This window comes from Montipora capricornis, chromosome 5 (genome assembly GCF_036669925.1).
Source record: "Montipora capricornis isolate CH-2021 chromosome 5, ASM3666992v2, whole genome shotgun sequence".
NCBI lineage: Eukaryota > Metazoa > Cnidaria > Anthozoa > Scleractinia > Acroporidae > Montipora > Montipora capricornis.
The window spans coordinates 12,730,980-12,750,959 of record NC_090887.1 but is presented as its reverse complement, the minus strand read 5'-3'; the positions used below and the strand labels follow the sequence as shown (position 1 = coordinate 12,750,959).

General features: G+C 37.5%; 2 protein-coding genes across 2 annotated transcripts in view; both read right to left on the bottom strand.

Annotated features, from left to right (window-relative positions):
• Positions 1 to 19,980, bottom strand: part of LOC138049536 (MPN domain-containing protein-like) — a 29,715-nt gene that overhangs the window by 4,250 nt on the left and 5,485 nt on the right. Inside the window, exons 4-12 of the mRNA XM_068895854.1 lie at positions 19,186 to 19,251; positions 17,440 to 17,771; positions 16,235 to 16,368; positions 12,779 to 12,881; positions 10,156 to 10,252; positions 8,070 to 8,142; positions 2,545 to 2,621; positions 833 to 1,001; positions 1 to 146 (exon numbers count right to left, since the gene is read on the bottom strand). The exon at positions 1 to 146 is cut by the window's left edge and continues 9 nt beyond it. Coding sequence (XP_068751955.1) covers positions 1 to 146; positions 833 to 1,001; positions 2,545 to 2,621; positions 8,070 to 8,142; positions 10,156 to 10,252; positions 12,779 to 12,881; positions 16,235 to 16,368; positions 17,440 to 17,771; positions 19,186 to 19,251 — 1,197 coding nt within the window. The remainder of the gene's footprint in view (positions 147 to 832; positions 1,002 to 2,544; positions 2,622 to 8,069; positions 8,143 to 10,155; positions 10,253 to 12,778; positions 12,882 to 16,234; positions 16,369 to 17,439; positions 17,772 to 19,185; positions 19,252 to 19,980) is intronic.
• LOC138049532 (uncharacterized) lies at positions 3,340 to 8,046 on the bottom strand. The gene has a single exon (XM_068895849.1). It carries the CDS (start codon positions 6,892 to 6,894, stop codon positions 3,847 to 3,849), a length of 3,048 nt encoding a protein of 1,015 aa, XP_068751950.1. The 5' UTR covers positions 6,895 to 8,046; the 3' UTR covers positions 3,340 to 3,846.

Here is a 19,980-nt window from a genome sequence, read left to right as displayed (position 1 = left end):
AAGAAGGTCCTGTGTCAGAAATTGATCTTGATGTGAGGTTGTATTCATCAACATTGGCATTCCCAGTTTGTGACTATCTGATGATGCTTGAACCCAGAAGGCACGAATGGTTGATTCTTTTGAAGGCCGGTAACTATCATAAGGGGCTGTTAAAACATCAGCAAAAAGAAACATGGGCAATGAATTAAATACGAAACTGTTTATTGAAAACACTCCAAGCTGTGATTTTCATTGCTGTAAAATCAATGACAATGACGATGATGAAATAAAATGTAATGATTTACTAGTCCTGAAACAGTTAACAAGGAAAATTTTATGCTGGGGACACTGCAAAATTAAATCGAAATCGCCTCAAGTGTTAACTAAATTTGTCTTTATAAACTTCGCTTTACACAAGTTACATGTGTACACTTTTATCCTTACGTTGGTTTTAGAAGTTTAAGTTGTTAACAGACAATTAAAGATCTATTTATACTTCAATTGGCTATGCCATGGACGAAACAAATCTAACCTGAAGGTAAACTGTCTAGAATCAACCACAATGATCAGTCACATCAGTGCTCTTGTACCATGCACAGCTGGAAGTTTTGTGGATAAGTGAAAAGAAAAGCCACGACAATGTGACAGGAAGCTGTGAGGAAAATGAGGCTGGTCCCCTCAAAACTGACAAGAAAGCCAACTACGCATGCTAATTTCCATGGAATAAATTTGGCTCGAGCTCGAAGTTTAGATGACAGTGGTAAATATTTAGAGTGGATTTTCAACAGTGGTTCTTAAGTAACAATTCAATAATAATAATTATTATTTCAAGCCTTTGCCTCTGCATACTTACACACTATTATGCCAAGACAGGGTCCATAAGGTGCATTGTCCTGCTGCAAGATGCTCTGATATTTTAGCTGGTTTTGAATATCTTGTAATGACGGATCAGGCTGGTATGACGGGTGGCTATGGTACCAACCCACTAGAACAAGCCCTCGCTGGGCGATGGCATTCCTTATCTGGGAAGAAAAAATACCCAGACTTTGTTAAAGTACAAGGTTCACACATGAGTACTTAAGATGCTAGGTAGATTGTGAAGCACTACTGATCTATTTTCGTCAACACCTCTCTAGTAGTATTACAGTCAAAACAGCTCAAGCATTCTTCTGATGAGCAGATTAATGTGTTCATCATTACAAATTTGACTTCAGGAAGTGTTTCAATAATCTGGTCGTCGGATGAATGATGCAAAGTTCAAATCAAGCTTCGATTCAAAAGTTAAATTTTGATCAGATTATTGCTCCTTCTGGTGCCAGGCTGGCGTGGGAATTTGGCAGGTGTACCAATTTGCATAATCTGCACAGGTCGTAACAAGCAAGATAATACCTTTCCTTTTTAAGTTCATTCCTGTGTCCAATCTTTGGAATTTGAAATCATAGTGTCTCAAGTTTGAGGATACTGGTAAGATTACAGAAAGGTAATGTTGCTAGAGTGAAATGTTTGTTGTTTGACAGATTATGACAGATTATACAAATCAGTAAACCTGTGAAATTCTCACGCCAGCCTGGCACTGGAAGCGAGCAATATTCCAACCAAAATTCGAGTTTTAAACTGACGCTTGATTTGAATCTTGCATTATTTATCCGACGACCAGAACCGATTATTGAAATGATTACTGAAATCAAATTTGCAATAAAGAACTCTTTAATCCGCTCGTCTGAGGAACACTTGAGCTGTTTGACTGTAAATAAATAAAGCTGAAGTTGTTTAGGGTGTTGCTTTACCAATTTAACTTTTCCACTAGGCAAGTAAATAACCTACTGGTTTGTCCCCTGCCAGTTGGGATAGTTAAAAATATTATGATAATGTATATTGTTATTGTACCTTCTAGCCAGTGTTAACCCATTGATTTACAGGGGTCGTCGGACTTAATAGATTTTACTTGGTCTGATGCCAGGTGATTTTACTCATGATCAGGAGTCAATATTAACCCATTGACTCCTAAACAACCTCTACATCCACTTAAAAACTAATAATTGTTTGCGTCAACCCTTTAATTGGCGTCCAAACCAGCCTAAACCAGCCAGACTTAGTATTTTGCTCTGTCTAATGCCAGACGATTTTACTTGTCAATGGGGAGCCCCTGGGAGTCAATGGGTTAATTGGCCCTTAACAGTAGTGCATGTAAATTTGTATAAACATCACAGAGTCCCCCATGCCTTTCTCCTCTAACATCACTTGTGTCCAGAAATACTGGAAATAACTGTGCCCCCAAAATCTTCTCCTTGACAAAATATGAAAAGTCATGAAACCACTAACCCGAAAATCACCTGAATACTAGGGCTAACTCTACTGTCAGAAATAACATGTAATAGTTGAAGTCAAAGCTTAACAGGACATTGGTTGATGTTTGCAAAAAGTGGATGTGTATTTCATTACGTGCACTTCTGGACAAAAGTGATAGTCAGGGGGTGGGCCTGTTGGACAATTTCCCCTCCGTACCCTCTCCCCACACTTTGCAGGGGTACCTGATATTAGGAGAATTTTTGACAAAATCCATACCTCTTCCTCCACTTTGGGTGCATTTTCTTTGTCAGCAAATCGGCAGCGACACGGAAAAGCCTGCACAATCTTCATGTCTGCATTGTACACAAAAGTATGTGAATTGTTTCATGTTACATTTTCATTGTTAAAGAGAATTTTATGAGGAATCCTCATGACTTCCAGGGGTGGCGAATGCTACTTCCAAAATCTTGGCACTCGCAAACTTTTCATCCGATCTCGAAATCTCAACAGGATTTGTGACGAGTCTCAAAGTCTTCTTTATATTGCATTTATTTTGGTGTGAAGTTTTGCTTGTTTTGGTCTCAGCATCTTGGCGAGTCTTGGATTTTACCAATCGTCATCCCTACATTTACTTCTAAAAGCTCAAATTTTAACCCATTGACTCCTAAATGGCCCCTATTGACAAGTAAATCATCTGGCTTTAGACAGAGTAATAGCCTCACACCCAGGAGTCACTGGGCTAATGGAGATTTGAATGGTAAAACATCAAAATCAAAATTATAAAATATGTCAAGAAAATCTTGATCATGTTATTTCATGTAACATTATGGTATTTTAAAGTCTTTATGAAAACCTTCGTAATATTGTGTTACTGGGCAATTCCATATGAGAATGTGAAAAATCCAGATTTTTAAAAAGTGGTTAGACTTAAAATCATACCCTGTACTATATTGCTGACAAGTTATAGTACATAGAAAAATAAGTTTCGGTTTGCTTGCGACAGCAACGCATTCAGGGGGGGATCTCCAAAGTACGTGTTTATTTTTTAATAATAAACAATAGGTGAGAGACAAATTTTTAACTTTCTTTATAAAACTTGGAAATGATTTGTGTCTACCAACAGTTATATCAGAAGAAATACCTCAAAGGAGTTAATAAATAAAAAATATAAATTTCACCCCAACCTTTTTTAAAAAATAGTTATTAACAAAGTAAATTTTGTTACGGATGTTACGTAACGTCCGTAACGTTTACACAATCTTTTTCCATTCTTAAAAAAACTATTTAAAAGATTTCAAAGATATTTCTGCCACAAAGATAAATATTCTTTAGAAACACTTTGGTAAAAAGCAGTCCCTGAAAAACTGCAATATTTTTCAAATAATGGTAACAAAACTTTGTTACGGACGTTACGTTACGGACGTTACAATTCTTGAAGCTAAGTTAAACATTTTAAAAAGTCTCAAGAACCCAAACATTACACTCAAAGACAATTTGTCTTTTATAACATTAACTTGTTGCATTTACATGTAACATCAGTAGAATTCTGGTTAAACAGTTATTTCTCTTGATAGTTTCTCAAACTTTCTTGTGTTTCCTTATAACTTTGAAAAGTTTTTCCACGGCAGGAAGCTCTGGAATTTCAAAAGGCCCACTGATAAATTGGGGAACAGTTACTGGATCAGAGAAAATGTTTGAAAAGTGGACTCTGTCCACGTCATCTCGTCTAGGCCAATGGAAAGTACTGGCACTCTTTCTGTGCAGGAACTTGAATTCTACAAAACTGCCACTTTTCTTCATTACTCTCCCAAAATAATAGGTTTTGACATAATCAACTGCATAGTATTCCCCTGGTTGAATAGTTGGCGGTGGAATTGGGCAAAGGCTTTTCTGGTGTAACTCTTGGATCATCAGTTGCCTGTATGCCAGAACCTCAGTTTTAGGAATCATCACCGATCTAGTGGCCACACACCTTGCATATAGGCGACTGAAAGTTCCACAGTCATAGGTATTATTCTGTTCTGGAATCTCACCAGGCCTGTTTGAATAGAAAGACCACTGGCTGACATCAGTCGACCGGTCAGCTTTCAAAAGAAGTGACACCATCACTTCCACTCGCTTTAAGACAGTCGGCTTAACAAACTGACCTGGCAAGCTGTCGAGCACTATGATACACATTTCCTGAGGAAACAGCACTCCAAGGAACCAATGTTCACCGTCAGTATCATTGCAGGGAAAGAAAACTGCATCTTGTTTGAAAAGGTCATCTTTGTCTGTAAGAGGATCTTTCAGGGTCTGCCTTTGCACCAGCTTTTCAAATTCTTCCCATCGAAAAATTTCCACTTTAACACCCTTCTGAGCACTTTCAGACTTGACTAGCTGTAGATATGCATCAACAATAAAATTTGTAATCCACTTTGATTCATCTTCTGCAGCTTTTCCTTCGAGATCTTTTAAGTCCCTTATGTCAATTAAGGGATCACCCTTAAAGTCAATGGCTTTACTGATAATTAGCTCTGCCATTAGACTGCTGAATGGAGGAATTTGGAATTCAGTGCACTGGTCATTAAGAATTGCCCTGATGTGGTCAGGCAAGCCTTGCTGTATCTGAATAATAATTTCCTCTTCATCAGTCATAGGTGTGTCAGCTGGTACTGTAGCATATGTGCACAATGGCATGTCATCTTCATCATCAGCAACATCACCATCACTACCACCATCACCACCACTCTCTTCATCCTCACTGCCCCCACTGTTGTTCCAGGAACCGTCACTGACTTCAGATGTGGTTATTTCAGTGACTGAGTCACTACAGGTTTCTTCAGCATCATTTGATTGTTCAATCTCATGAAGAACAGATAACTGACTTGAATAAAGGAGACAATGTACTTGACCATTCTCTGCTGGTACTATGCAGTGGACCTTGCTAATTCCTGGGATAGCTGTAGCTTTTTGAAAGCATTTGTCCAGTTCCAGACCACTGCCGAATTCATCAATGTCCTTCTTCAGACATAGTTGAATGTTGATTGATTTGCAGAATTGTGCTGCAACCGTTGCAAAGGATTTTGCGTCCTGCACACTTGCCACTTTCCTCGTGGACACTGCAGTCCACACCATCCTTTTTACTGTTCCTCCCAAGCCATCAACCACTCCTTTGCCATGGGAAGTGGCAAAAAAGTGCCACTTTATTTTTAGTCCCTTTCTCTGAAGAGTGTGGTAGAAGCCAGCCATGTACTTGTTTTTAAATTGGGAGGTGGGCCCATCAGAAAAGATGTTGACAACTTTAACCTGTGGAAAATTTTTCTTGACAAAATTGTTTACCACAATATCCATAAAAACAGTAACTGATTTCTTGTCATGGTCGAGGTCATCACTCACTATAACATGTGAACTGCACTTTGTGTTGTCATCCGAATCTTTAGTCCAAATTGCAACAGTAAAGAGTGTAACCTGTGGTTGACTCCAATGAGCTGCTTGAATTTCATCTTGATGCTGACAGGTATAATTTTCAGCAAAGTCAACTTGGACAACAGCTTCATCTGGTTGCATTTGAGCTGTGCATTTTTCAAAAAATTCTGCTTGTTTCCTCTTTATGAAAACATGCTCCAAGAATGAAGGCATTTTACTTTGAAGAGAATGCAAGGCTTCTTCAACAGTACCCTCTTTGGTGACTTTCTCCATCTTCTTCACCAGTTTGGGTTTGCCTTGTTTAGACTGAACTTGATGAGACACTCTCTCCCATTGTTGCCACTGAACAATTTCATCCAGAGCAGCATCTTCCTTGACTGCATCAAGCCAGGCTGGACATGAACCACATTTGCCCATCATGCATTCTTCTTTATTGCTATCACAGACAAAGTTATCAACAAATGCTGCAGAGTAGGAAGGGAAACTTTGGATTTCTTTTGTGAGACATTCACAAAGCAACTTCACGTTGTCATGATACTGGCAGAGACAAACCTGCCGTGGCATGAATGCTTGCAGCAAAACATTCTTTGGTCTAAGAGAGCAGAATTTGGTGAAGCAAATCTTTACCTGAGGGTTCTCTTTCTGAAACAGTCCAAAAGTCTCTTTCAGTGACCACATCAAGTGCCTCTTTTGTAGTTTCAACTTCTTCCCATTCTCTTTAATGATAACATAGTCTTTACGCCCTGGTGCTTGTCGAGAAATGGAATCTCGGTAGTAAAATTCTTGAACACAGTCTACGGTGGACTTGGCAATGCACTTGTTGCCAGTGGACTTCTGGTGTTTACTTGAAAGTGAAAGTCCATGTGACTTTGCAATCTTTTCTATTACAGCTTTTCGCTTCCTTGGGCTATTTGGAAGTAATGGTGAAACTTTGTGTACTGCTTTACCCAGTGCTTGTGGAGTTTTGTAAGCATATCTTACATGAGTGTCACCAGGATCTTGTACATGTGAGGCAGACAACTTTTTCTTAAGCCTGTGCAATCGCACTCTTTCCCTGCACTTCTTTCTTTCAAGTTCGGCTTTTCCTGGATCAACAGATTTCTTCCTACTTTCCCTTTTCCTAAGTTTGTCTTTTTCTTTATGTGCTTCATGCTTTTCTGCATTTTCTTTGACTTTTTGTCTGTGATTTGGAACTCTTTCTGCCACAGTTAAAGGCATTTTTGCATATACATGTGAATTCTCAAATTAAGCAGTGCTTTAGAGAAGGAATGAATTATACTCACTCGCTATATGTCTGTGGGCTCAGATAGTTTGCAAAGAGCATGCTCAAAGCTGAGTACCTTATGTAAAATGCATGTAGTGTCCTTCATGCTGTGTTGGGACATTTCATGGCTTTAACATAAAGTACCAACCAGTTTGATTTATAAAATGTTAAATACAAGCCTTTTAAAACTTATATGTCCAAAAAAAATATGGCCAACAATACAAAAAAGCTCATTTATCGTGTGCATTTTATTATAATTCACACAGTGTAACGTCCGTAACATTGGCTGTAACGTCCGTAACGTTAAAGTTCACATAGCATTATATAATTACGAAAGCCGGTTTAAATGAAATGAAGCTTTTTGGTTCACACAACTACTATACTTCAAATATTTGGAGCAGTTCATGCAATAAGCCCCAATACTTCACAGGAATTTTTCATTAACACCAGTGCTCTGGCTCATGTGGTTGTTTTTTATGTAACGTCCGTAACGGTGTGTTTTTTGCCCTATTTTAAAATATAGGCCAGTCAAGTGGAAAACTTTTATAATTCAATTAATGCGTCAGTAGGCACAAACATGATCATCAATGTAAAATTAGACAATCCCTTCCTATCCTTTGCCTGTGCTAAATTAAAGTTTCAAAAATGACTCTGAATGTAACGTCCGTAACGGTGGAATTGCCCTACTACGTTTAAACAGAACTTAATTCACAGAGATTTACTTAAAAGTAATAAATTTCATTTGTGTAATTTATTTGTATTCCCAATGTTTTTACTATTAGTAAATTAAGATAACATAATTATGATTTTCCATGGGGCCTTTCAAGGGAATTTATCAGCACAGCACAGCACATGGCAATCATATTCTTTTTCAAAACAATGAAAGCAAACGGAATTAACAGAAAATGCATTCCCAAAAAAATGATTCAGGTGTTAGGAGTCTCAGAGTACATGTAACTGATATAAAAGATTACAAGATATTTCTCCCCCCAAAACAGGAAATAGGTACACACGTAAACAAGGAGAAAAAAGACATTCCAACCCTCATTAAAAGGCATGGTATAATGTAAGTAATATTTTCATTTTTTTATGAAATTCCACGACACAGATATGCACAAAGCAGGCTTACGATCTGTCTGAGAGTCAAACTTTCCAGCCAAATACCCAACCACTTCACTACTTGTTAAATGGCAGTGATAGTCCTGCAAATAAAATTCACAGCACACATTATTATTATATTTTTTTCCCTTGAAATGAAACAAAATTATAAGAGTTTAAACAAATTAATATTGAAAATAACTTAGTAGTCAATCTAAGTAGTCAATTCTTTAATTTTGTTAAGGAGGCTCAAATCAATTTGAACACTTTCAACAAACTGTTCTATTTGGAAGGATTGAATCTACCAAACGTTTTCACTTAATGGTAATGTTATGCTGACATATATGAAACACCAATAGATGCTTAAGAAGATGCACTCATCAATAAGATGTAACAGGCTACCATGGCAACAAAAGAGCCATCTAAAAACAGCCTACATTTTGTCTTTAAATGCATATATCTCGAAAACGAACTTGGTAACCCTCATTTTTTACTGCTGGAGAGTGATAAGCATGCTAGGATGAAACTTTCTGTACACATTCCCTCCAAATTACAGAAACCAGTTTGAGCCACCTTAAAATTATTCAAATAAATATTTTATATTAGTAAGGATAAATATTTTCCCCCACAGGGTTTTGGCCCAGAAGCCAAAACCCGAGGAGGCAACCCAGAAGCCCCGGTGCAAAAAGGGAAAATCTATAAATTAATATATTAAATTGATAGAGATTGTATAGGGGAAAGCAATCTCGATTTCCTCAACCAAGCGCGGAAGGTGGTATCGGTATTGCTTAAGAGGGCATGCAAGGTGGTCTTGGTATTGTTCACCAAGTTTGTGAGGTGTTCTGGGTAACTTGAGTAACAAGGCAGAAAGTCACAAGGAGCATGGATATAGCAATTGAAGGTGAGTAATAATATTTACAGTGATTCCTTCTACTTTGAAAATCAAAGATTACAGTATCTGATAGAAAATCATATTGCCTGGGTCACAAATCGATTTTTCTGGCACAAATCATAAACAGGGGCGACCATTTGTCAGACACAAATGAAATCAGAAATAGGCCGGACAGGCTCGGCCAAAAACTGTTAGACGCAACCTCAGAAAGCAAAACATATAGTCTCAGTATCAACAATTTCAAACAATCTTCTATCATTTTTACACAGATAATAATAATCAGTGATCCAAATACATGTATAATAAGCAAGTCTTGTTTCTATTTTATGGCATTTTAAGGTACCATGGAAAGAACCACATGAATATAAAAGATAATGATGAAATGTTGTTGTTGTTGTCATCGAATGTTTCTGTTTCTGTTTTACCATCATATTTTCACGGCATTTTCCAAAATTATGTAAATTGCTTTTCAATTGATAGCATATCAAATAAATGTTGATGGAAATTAAAAATAAAAATAAATGCTGTTTGTTGTTGGCCATCCTTTCCTTGCATCTTTCATTTTCATTTATCAACCTACCTAATTTATGAAATAATATAAAGGCATCACAATGTGCAGCACACATTAATTGGAAAACACCTCAACTGCCATCCATATTATCTTACGCGGTGAAAACTATCACTAGTTTGATGATGCAGGCTTAAATGTGGTAAACAACAGGGGGAGGGGGGGGGGCATTTTTTGGAGGGAAATTTAGTTTACAGGGATATACCCAAGGGTGTTCTTAGCTTTGTTGAAAAACGTTTTTTTGGTTCAACAAACTTAACGGCAATTGGAAATAAAAAGACCAAAGCAGCTCCTTTTGACAGATACCATAAAATGTAGATTTAGCCAAGTCTAAAAGTGGAGTTCCTGGGTGGAAGAAGAGAGACCCTGGGGACAAGGTTGATCTATTCTTTATACAATAAGTTAACCTGGCATGAGCCTGTGATCCAATCAAAACACAGAACCTGGTCAGCGGTCAACTTGAAAAATAAAAAAAAATTAAAAAAATACCAAACTGCTGACTTCTATGAGCTCTAAACTTGAGCCAGCAATATGGCCATGTGATACTGGTCACACAGTCATACGGTGACCAAAACCAAATTTTCTTGCACAGATTGGTTATACCATATTTTCTTACCCATGGTGCTTTGCGTGGGAGCTCGGACCGCTATGACCTACCATAAGCAAAAGACAATTTGTAGAAATATCAATAGAAAATGGCTGCACTTTTCCCAGGCTAAAGAAATTCACCAATTCTACCAGAGTGTGTGGGTCACTGCGAAAAGAAAGTAACAAACATAAATGTAAGCTTATGTATGAATAATTGTTCCCAGTCTCAGGTACTGTGGGTATATCGTCTCGAAAAGACCAGTACGCTGCAGGAATATTAAAACCATTATTTCATTTCTATAGAAGAGACCCTCTTGAAAGAAAAAAAAAATGAGAATAATAACCGCATTTACTCGTGTATGAGTCGACCCCCCATTTTTGATAGCAAAAAAAGCAATTTCTTAATTTCTTTGTTAAATGTTCATGGGATACTAATCTTGTATTCTTCAATTTCTGGAACTGTGGATACACAAAAAAATCAGGGCCTCAAGCCCTTAATACATGTAGCTTTGTGGTCCAGCAGTTGTTGTATATGCAGGCATTTTGTCCTTGAGTTTCAGAAAATCGAACATGTAAACCTGAAACTTGTTTCGTTGTTCAGGGACAAGTATAGGAAATCGTATGAACGCAAGTGCATTTTGTGATTTATTTATGAGTGATGTTTTGAAAGTTCTCAAAATTGCACGAGCCGTAGGAGAGTGCAATTTGAGAACTTTCAAAACATCACGAGTCACCATAAATCTTGAAATGCATGAGCAGGTTCATATGATTTTTTATTTATTATATTCTCAACAAAATTACTCAAACACGCTACTTTGCTCGTGCTCGTATTCTTCCAGTTTTGGGTTTGGTTTTCTTTCAGTCACCCATGTTTGCCAGACATTCAACCAGGTCTGTGTAGCTTTCAACATGTTTTTGTTTTTCGCATTTTCTTTAAGTTGCTCAACGATGTTTTGGTTTGACAAAGCAAACTGACTGTCAGCCATTTTTTTCCACTTTGGTGTTCAAATTTGGCGATTCCCCAGTGTTTCCATAGCAGCTTCCGTATTGCACTCTATAACCTGGACTGCACTCTATAACCTACATGTATTTATGCATTCGCCATTGGCCAATCAGAAAACAAGATATTTTGTTGAGTATAATTTATAATAAAGGGCTTTAGAGGATAAGCACAACATTACAGAAGCAGGAGTCAATCTTTAAAAATGACTTCAAAAACGATGTGAAATGTGCCAGGTTTAATTGGTCCTTGATTTACAATATCTCACATGAAAAAAAGAAAATAAAAAACTCATAAACCAAACACTATGAAGTTTGCAAAAGAATTTAAATCAGCCAGGTTTGTATAAAGAATAAAAAACAGTCATTACCAAAGGGCATTCTCAGGCAACGCGAGTGACGATGCTTGTACGCAAACATGAGGTATTGTGCCAGGTTACAGTGTACTTAATAGCAGTTGAACGATTGTGCTTTATTTGAAGAAACAGAAATGCCTTTTTGAGCTTTCCACCTTTGGTAAACAAAAATTTCCAGAGTCTATTTCATATTTGTGCTAGTGAGTATCTTCAACATTTTAGAGTTGGACAAACCTTTTTTCATTTCAACTGGAATTGCCTACATGAATTTTGAAGTCTTTTGTCCACTGCGTTTGTTATGCCCAAGACAACATTATTATGTTAATTAAACTGAATAAATTATTTAGCTGGAACTTGGCTCTAACTCTTTGACCCGTGTATTATAATTAGTCAAGGGCGATTTTTGGAGCTTCTTTTGAGGCCATAAAAGGTTGACTTATACACGGGTAAATACGGTATTTATCATCATCATCATCATCATCATCATCATCATCATCATCATCATCATCATCATCATTATTCATTTTCTCAGCACTCATAACCAGTTTGGTCTTTATGCTGCATCTTATGTAAGTACCAGTAACTGTGATTTTCATAATTCTGCGGAATCTCACCTCCGAGTGCTAAGCGCCAAACTGCTTTTTGGCTTCCATCAATCATTGACAAATTTCTGAACATAGCTGAGAAGATCAACTCTGCCTCTGAAAACTGAATTGGAGTTTTTTGTTTAGTTCACAGCTCGGATGCAGTTATGGTATCTTTTGAGGTTTTTGAGTAAAAAAATTTGTACAGACTCCATCACTTTCCATCAATATCGAGTTTGAATGTACCATGGGAACCAAAGATGCTGATTGATAGGTTATGTCACACACATCAATAATTGATTTCGGCATCTGTGGTTTCGGGACAACTCTTCACTTGCTGTTGGAAGTTTGATTGATGGAGGCCAAAACGCAGTTTGGCCATTGGCGCTTCAAGATGAGATTCCGCAGAATTATGAAAATAATTATTGCAGTAATTATTTTTACCATCAACATGAGGTTATATCATTATGTATCTTAGAGCTGCTAACCATGAATTTATACCACTTGATTTAATGAACCAGCTCTTTCCACAGAACAATATTGTCTTAAAATAATAAATTTATTCTTTAAATGTATCTTACAGATAGTACATGTACATTGCTGTGATCAGCTAATTTAGCAGGCTGTATCCTTAAGTATATGGCAGACTAAATTGTCCCTTTTTCTTCCACAAATAACTACAGTATATCCTTCGATAGAGAATTTTGATTCCTGACCAAAATTAATTATCATAATGATAATTTTGTTTTTCACCTGTCAGCTGTCAACATTGAGTACTTGATTGACTGTCGGGACCTAACAGCTGGTCGCTTTCTTCCTCCAGAGGCTGGTGGAGATGACAATGGCCTGGATATTTCTGAAACATTAATTTGCGGGGAAACTTAAACGAACATTAAATGATTGTCACGTAAATCATCATCATTAGTTATGATGGTGTGGAAGTGTAGTGATGTCTCTCCAAATTATGAGAAATCTGATGAGACAAATAAAGTGAATTATCGTCCTGTATCAGTTTTAACTGCACTGTCTAAGGTGTACAAGAGAGTCATGTTTGATCAGTTATACGGTCCAGTTTGCATTCTTGCTGTACAGCACTACTGAAAATGGTAGAAGATTGGAGATTAAGTCTTAATAATAGAGAGGGCATGGCCGCTGTGGCTGTAGACTTGAGCAAGGCCTTTGACTCTGTTTGCCACTCGCTGTTGCTTGCCAAGTTGAAAGCTTATGGGCTATCTGACGGGGCCATTTCCCTGATGAGTTCTTATCTCCGTGGAAGGAAGCAGAGAGTCAATTAGCTTGACAATGTGTATTCCCAGTGGAGATCAGTCAACACAGGACCCCCACAAGGGGTCTCTGCTTGATCCGCTATGATTTAATGTTTATATGAACGATCTTAATTACTTTGTAAAAGACACTTCTCTTAGACCATATGCAGTTGACACGACTGCATACCCTTCTGATGCATCTCCTCTAGTCCTTGAATACTTAATTAATGCTGACTTGCAGATTGTATCGAATTGGTTTCAACAGAATTATTTACGTGTAAATGTTAGTAAGACCCAGGCTATGGCCGTTGGTCCTTCATTGTATCGTTATAGCTTTCATCTAGATAATACCAAAGATCGATGAAACAACAGATAGTCTAAAGATCCTGTGAGTAATCATTGATAGCAAGCTGTCCTTCAAGCAACACAAATCAGAGCAGTTGAGAAAGGATTGTGGGATTGCGGTGCTTTGCGCAAGGTACGCAAGTTCATCCCTCAGACTACTATAATGATAAGGTTATATAAGGCGTACATATTGCCACATTTAGAGTACTGTAGCCCTTTATTGCTAGGAATCTCTGATGGGCTGAATAACAAGCTAGAAGATACAAATTATTTTATACTAAGAACTATTTTAGGCTTGTCAATAGCAATGGAATATAGCTACATGTATCTTTTAAATATAGGACATTTACAAACATTACAGGCAAGAAGACGCTGTCGAAGCCCTAGTGCTTTTGTATAAATGTATGAATGGGCAGGCCCCTAGTTATCTTTAAGTTAGTGAACGATTCAACGTTTTGAATGTCAACTATGATCTACGTGGTGGTGGCTCTCGATTAAGTTCCCACCTTTTAATTTAGAGTGCTTGCATACCTAAATCATTTTTATATATTTGTGCTAGATTATGGAATGGCATCACAGTCAAGGTGAGGGAGGCAAAAGACCTCCCTGACCTTTCAAGTGCGCCCTACGGGCCAATATGAGCCAATAGATTTTTGCAGCTTTTACATTAAATATTTTTAGCATATTTATATAGTATTATATTTATATATAATATTAACTTCTTACTTACCGAGCGCGAGGGCCGTACTGGGGAATATTGGCCCGAGGTCCGTACAAAAACGACCGAGGGCCAATATTCCCCAGTACCGCTCGAGCTAGCTCGGTTAGTAAGTACATGTAGTTTATTATATGGCTTATTAAATTTATACATTTTCCTTTGTTTTTGCAAGCCCGTAATCGGCCCGTGGGCATTACGGGAGAGTATTGCCCTACAATTCAGTCACAATTAGCCAATCAGAGCATGCGTTATATCGGCTACAAACACAAGCTATATTATAATAATTATAAATAATATATTGATAAATTTTATCTTGTTAATAGTTTAGGAATTTTCTTTTGTATTTTTAGTTCATGTACACATTACAATGAGCCTCCGGCTCGTAGGAGTTTTATGTGGTTAAATAAAGTATTATTATTATTAATTATTATAATTATTATTATTATTATTCAAAATTGATTGAAATGTTTTAAATAAACTTTTATTGGACTTTCACATATCCCAAACTTCTATGTTGTAAGAGTGACACTTACAGTAGTACAGATTGTGCTTTACAGTGTAATGCCAGATGATTTTACCAGTCAATGTGGGTCAATTTAGTGGTGAAGGGGTTGACAACATCTATGTCCATTCAAAAACTCTGTCCTCTTTAACCATTAGGGGTGATGAATGGTAAAATCCGAGACTCGCCGAGACCCTTGTTTGCGAATCTGAGACCTATAACCAATACCAAAACATGCAATACTTCACACCGAAATAAATGCAACGTAAACGGGACTACGAGACTCTTCGCAAAGGCTGTCGAGATTTTGAGATTGGATGAAAAGTTTGCGAGTGCCAAGATTTCGGAGATACCATTCACCACCCCTACCATCTCCCTCCTAAGAGTGACACTTATAGATCTCACTTCGTCTAACACCAGATGCTCTTAACTCCCCAATGGGGACCAGTTTGTTAAGTACCGACAGCCAACGAAAATCGTTGGCTCAGAAGTGGGAGACCCTGGCTATACAATGTACCTTTCCAGACGAGGCCTGTGATTTGAGAAAGCAATACTGTAGATGATACAACAGCAATACTTCACCTAGCCGTGATAACAAAAGAAGCTACAGGTCATAGGGACCAATGAAAATTATAGCAGCTGTCTGGACTAGGTACACAATTACTCAGGGAAGTTGACGGGCGGTTATAAGATCTAAAAGATCTTCTTGTTCCATCTTGTTTATATTATACAATATGGGGAAAGTGTCCTAAAACTCGGCTGGTACGGAAGGATTTGAAGTAAAGAGCAAGACTGAAAGATTCACTGTAGTTTGCCCATGCTGTCGTGGTCATTTCAAGTACTAGTTTTGACAAGTACAGGAGAGATAAATTATTGTTCAAAAATGCATGCCACACGTGCAGAACGATTATTTTCAATTGGTTCTTTTAATCAATAACATTACTGCTTTTTGGCATCGTCATTGCTGTAGCCATCATCGCTTCTTAAACTCCCTAATGACAAGAGTCTATTTATAATTTATTACTCTTCTTGAACCGGCTGCCCATGTCATATTTTAATTTTATATTTTAATGGGGACATAGTTTTTCAGTGAGTGATTAACCCATAATTTGCCTCCCAGGGGTTTCCCATTGACGAGTAAAATCGTCTGGCGTTAGACAGAGTAAAAAACAAAGTCTGGCCGGTTTAGGCCGGTTTGGACGTGAGTGATTAATTTTGTCCACTCAAAAACTGTCCCCGTACCCTTTAAAGCCCTTTCCCTTCTAAGAATGACACTAAATGATTTTATTTTATTTAATCACTCATCAAATGGGGAACCCCTAAGAAGGAAAAGGTTAAGTCGTTGCAGAATTTAAAGAAAAGTTGCATAAGCTTCCTACCTACTGGACTTCTCAGTGACCCTGAAGACTTGGAAGATGAAGGAGTTACAGAAGTTGGAGAAAATGGCAAGGATGATTTTTGTGGCAATTGTGCTTGTGGTGGGGGGTGAATGTATCCAATGTTAGGCTTCCGCCTGTCAAATGAAAGAACACCAATTGACTCGGTTGTTTCTCACTCTTATTTGCAACCTTTAATTGTGAATTTTTTACTCTGAGATAAAATTAAAAAATCCTTCTTTGAGATTTTAACATAGAAGAGGTGAATATGTAAGGAGAGTCTAAAATTAATGGGAAATTGTAGTCTGACAAGTTCTAAAAAATTACCATACTCAATTGTCATGCAGTTTTCAGTGTTAAACACCAAACCTTAATGAGCAATGTACAGTTAAAATTAAGAGTCTAGATTCCAATCTTCTTTAAACCCCAAGGAAAGCAACTAAACTTGTTATAAGAAGCAGATCGTAAGTTCCACACCTGTTCTGGGGCAATTCATATACAGTGTAAAATAATACATTTAGTACGATGTATACAGTAAAGTCACTCACTTTCAAGTTGTGTAAAGGTTGACTATAAGAGTGTACTCCTAACACCATCTGGAGTATTTAATAATATCATTAACCCATTGACAAATATAGGAGCAAGACTTAATTATATAATAACCCAAGTTATTCACGGATTTTGATTGGTTCATGCCTATATATGATCTATTAGAGGACAGACGCACGATTGACATCACCATCAGCTTTTATGCGACTTAAGTCTAATTCTTTATTATATAAAACAAATAGATTCCATGTTGCCATGGGTCTGTTCAGTAATAGATCACAGAAGACGTCAAAATGTGGTAAGAACATCAGTGACACACTCGGCTATCGCCTCGTGTGCCACTTTTTTGTTCTTACCACATTTTGACGTCATCTGTGCTCTATTACTGAACAGACGCACGGCAACATGGAATCTATTTGTTAAATAGATTTTACTCGTCAATGGAGGGCACTTCAGGAGTCAATGGGTTAATAAATTAATAATCATTATGTACATGAGCAAGTCATGTAATTTTGATGTGACAACAGCTGCAACATTTTTAAGAAACAAAGAAAATTGAACACTCGTGAATCAACATGTTTTTCATGTCTAAAGCTGTATGAATAGAATCTTGTCAATGACTCATTAGACTTGTCTAAGAGGAGAAAAGAGTTTCTTACCCTCGACCAGATGAATGTGGAACTTTAACTGGCCGTTTGACTTCTGCTGGCAAAGAACTACTGCTGCCTGTTGTATTTGACCCAGAAATCTTTTGTCCTGTGCTGTTTGGAGACCTCATTGGCTGCGACATTGAAGGAGGAGGTGAGTGAAAACTGCTTGAAAATGCTGACGACGATGGTGATGTCAACGAAACATCTTGTGTGTCTCCATGGCTGGAAGATGTCTTCCTTGGCGGGGATTTGTGTAACGAGAGGGGCATTGGCTGTGATACGGAAGGGGATATATTGGCCTCTCTTTTGGATGCTGGTGGAGTTTCTTGGCTGGAAGATACCTATAAACATACCGCATTATATTTTGTTTAAAAGTAACAACAAAAAATTATTATTATGCATGAAATTGACCAGTATATTATAGTGTGTTTTCACTCATGTGATCAGTAACATTACCTTGTTTTTCCACCAAAAACAAAAGAAAACGTTTGCATGATGATAGAACTCAATTCCCAGGGGATTGCATGGTTAGGAACACCATCATGGCTGCCATTCCATCTTTTAGGAACACAAACATGGCCACCATGACATCACCTGACAACACTCTATAGTGGATTGCAGTGTTTACTGTACATTGAGTTTAATTGCTATCTCAACAATGTCATCTGGTCACTAGCTCTGAAAATGACTCATGTAAACTGTTCTAACTGTAGATTCCAAACAAGAGAAACTTAAATCTTCCCTTTTTAAAAACAAACAGTCTGACTCAGTTAAAGCCAAAGAGATATTTTGTAAATGGGCTTTTCTGTTGGCCGAGGAACAAATACAGTGGAAAATGTTTTTCACAAGCACAGCTGGGAGAATGGAGTCCAGTATGTGGGGGTCTTCAGGTCACATGGTTTGTTGGTAACTCAGTCTTCTTTCCATCCACCTTTGCCTGACCTTCTTCTCCCACCTTCCCACCCTTCAGGAGTCTTGCAGCAGTTGTTTCTCCTACGCTTCCTGAGAGAGAAACCACTGCGAGCAACTGTTTGATTTTCCATCGTGCATATGCGAAATACGTCACACCCCACGTGATGCATTTGACATTACTTTGTCTCATTTCACAGGAAATCACTACACAGCAGGCTCACCCAAATACAGCAGTTATGTAGCTGAACGCACACACAAGTGCTAACTTGTTTTACCGGTTCAAATTTAATTTATTCGTCCTCGGTACTGGACGGCGACACTCACAGAAACTAGCGGTTGCTCGCAGTGGTTTCTCTCTCGGGAAGTGTAGTACATGTAGAAACCAACTGCTTGCAGGGTAGTGCATCTTCATCACTTTTTTGGAATGTTTAGATATATGCCATTCAGTGCATGTGGATGATGTTCTTGATTTTCAACAAGTCTTGTTATGATGTATTTATTACACTTTGGTTGTTTATAAAGCTCAGGATATGTAGTTGGCTTGGCTTGGCTCCCAGTTCACTAAGGTGTGGCATTGCAGAAAACCACCTTGCATCTCATTTGCACCTCATTCAAAAACAAAAGAGCACATTGTGTCAAGCCTCGATCCTTAAAAAACTGAATTATTTTTCTGCAATCCTGCATCTCATTATTGTCGATCGTCATTTGACTTGGTGCAGTCTTTTGCACTTTATATTGACTTTCCTATCGGCAATACATGTACATTATTTTTGAAGGACAGCATGATGTAGTTATATCATAACTAAAGTGAAAACATCTTATACAAAAATGACTCATACTTACAGGTGGATTTTGTTTCCTGAACCAGGTTGTTTTAAATTGATCCAGTTTTTTACCTTTGTATTTTACCTGCAAAGTGCATTATTATTGCCAATTATTTATAATGGGCTTAAGCATGCATAATTTTCTGTAATACAACCTAAATGTTAGATTTAAGAAACGGTCCAGATAAGAACGATAGCAACAAAGGCAACGAACATGTTGGAATTCAATTGGTATGCAAAAAGGTGATAACTTTTCTATTGTCTGTACTTACTTCTGATTGGCTTAAACAGCAAACGGTTAACAAAACTTCATAAGCAGTACTCTATTCATCCTTACTTTCCAACCATCTTCCATCTTTCATCTGGTCTCAGTTTAAATGAATTCCACAGAAATTAATTGTATGTGGGGAACATGTAAAATTGTAAACGTTTCTTGGCTTTTGTTTTCAACTCTTGTGATTGGTCAAAATCTTTTAACACAAAAAAACACCCTTTCAAAGTGGGCTGTAAATGAATTTTATTGCGTTAACTGCCTTCCTGTAGGTTTATGTATTCTCTGTGTAAAAATGATAACATTCCTATGTGGGGAAAGCCCCGTTGCCGCATAACAAAGGAAATTGCTATCCACCTTACACGGATCATTACTTAAAGTAAACTCAAACAATAATTATACTGTAATTAATAAAATTTATAGCTTTTAGCCAAGCCTAAAGGAGGAGCAGCTCCTGTGTTTACTTATTAATTAATTTTATTCTTAAAATAAGTTAACCTGGCTCAGTAGCCTGTGATCCAACTGAAACCCAGTACCTAGTCA

Bases quoted from the DNA above. Each gene is read 5' to 3' on its own strand.
- LOC138049532 (XM_068895849.1), bottom strand. From the start codon at position 6,894: ATGCCTTTAACTGTGGCAGAAAGAGTTCCAAATCACAGACAAAAAGTC.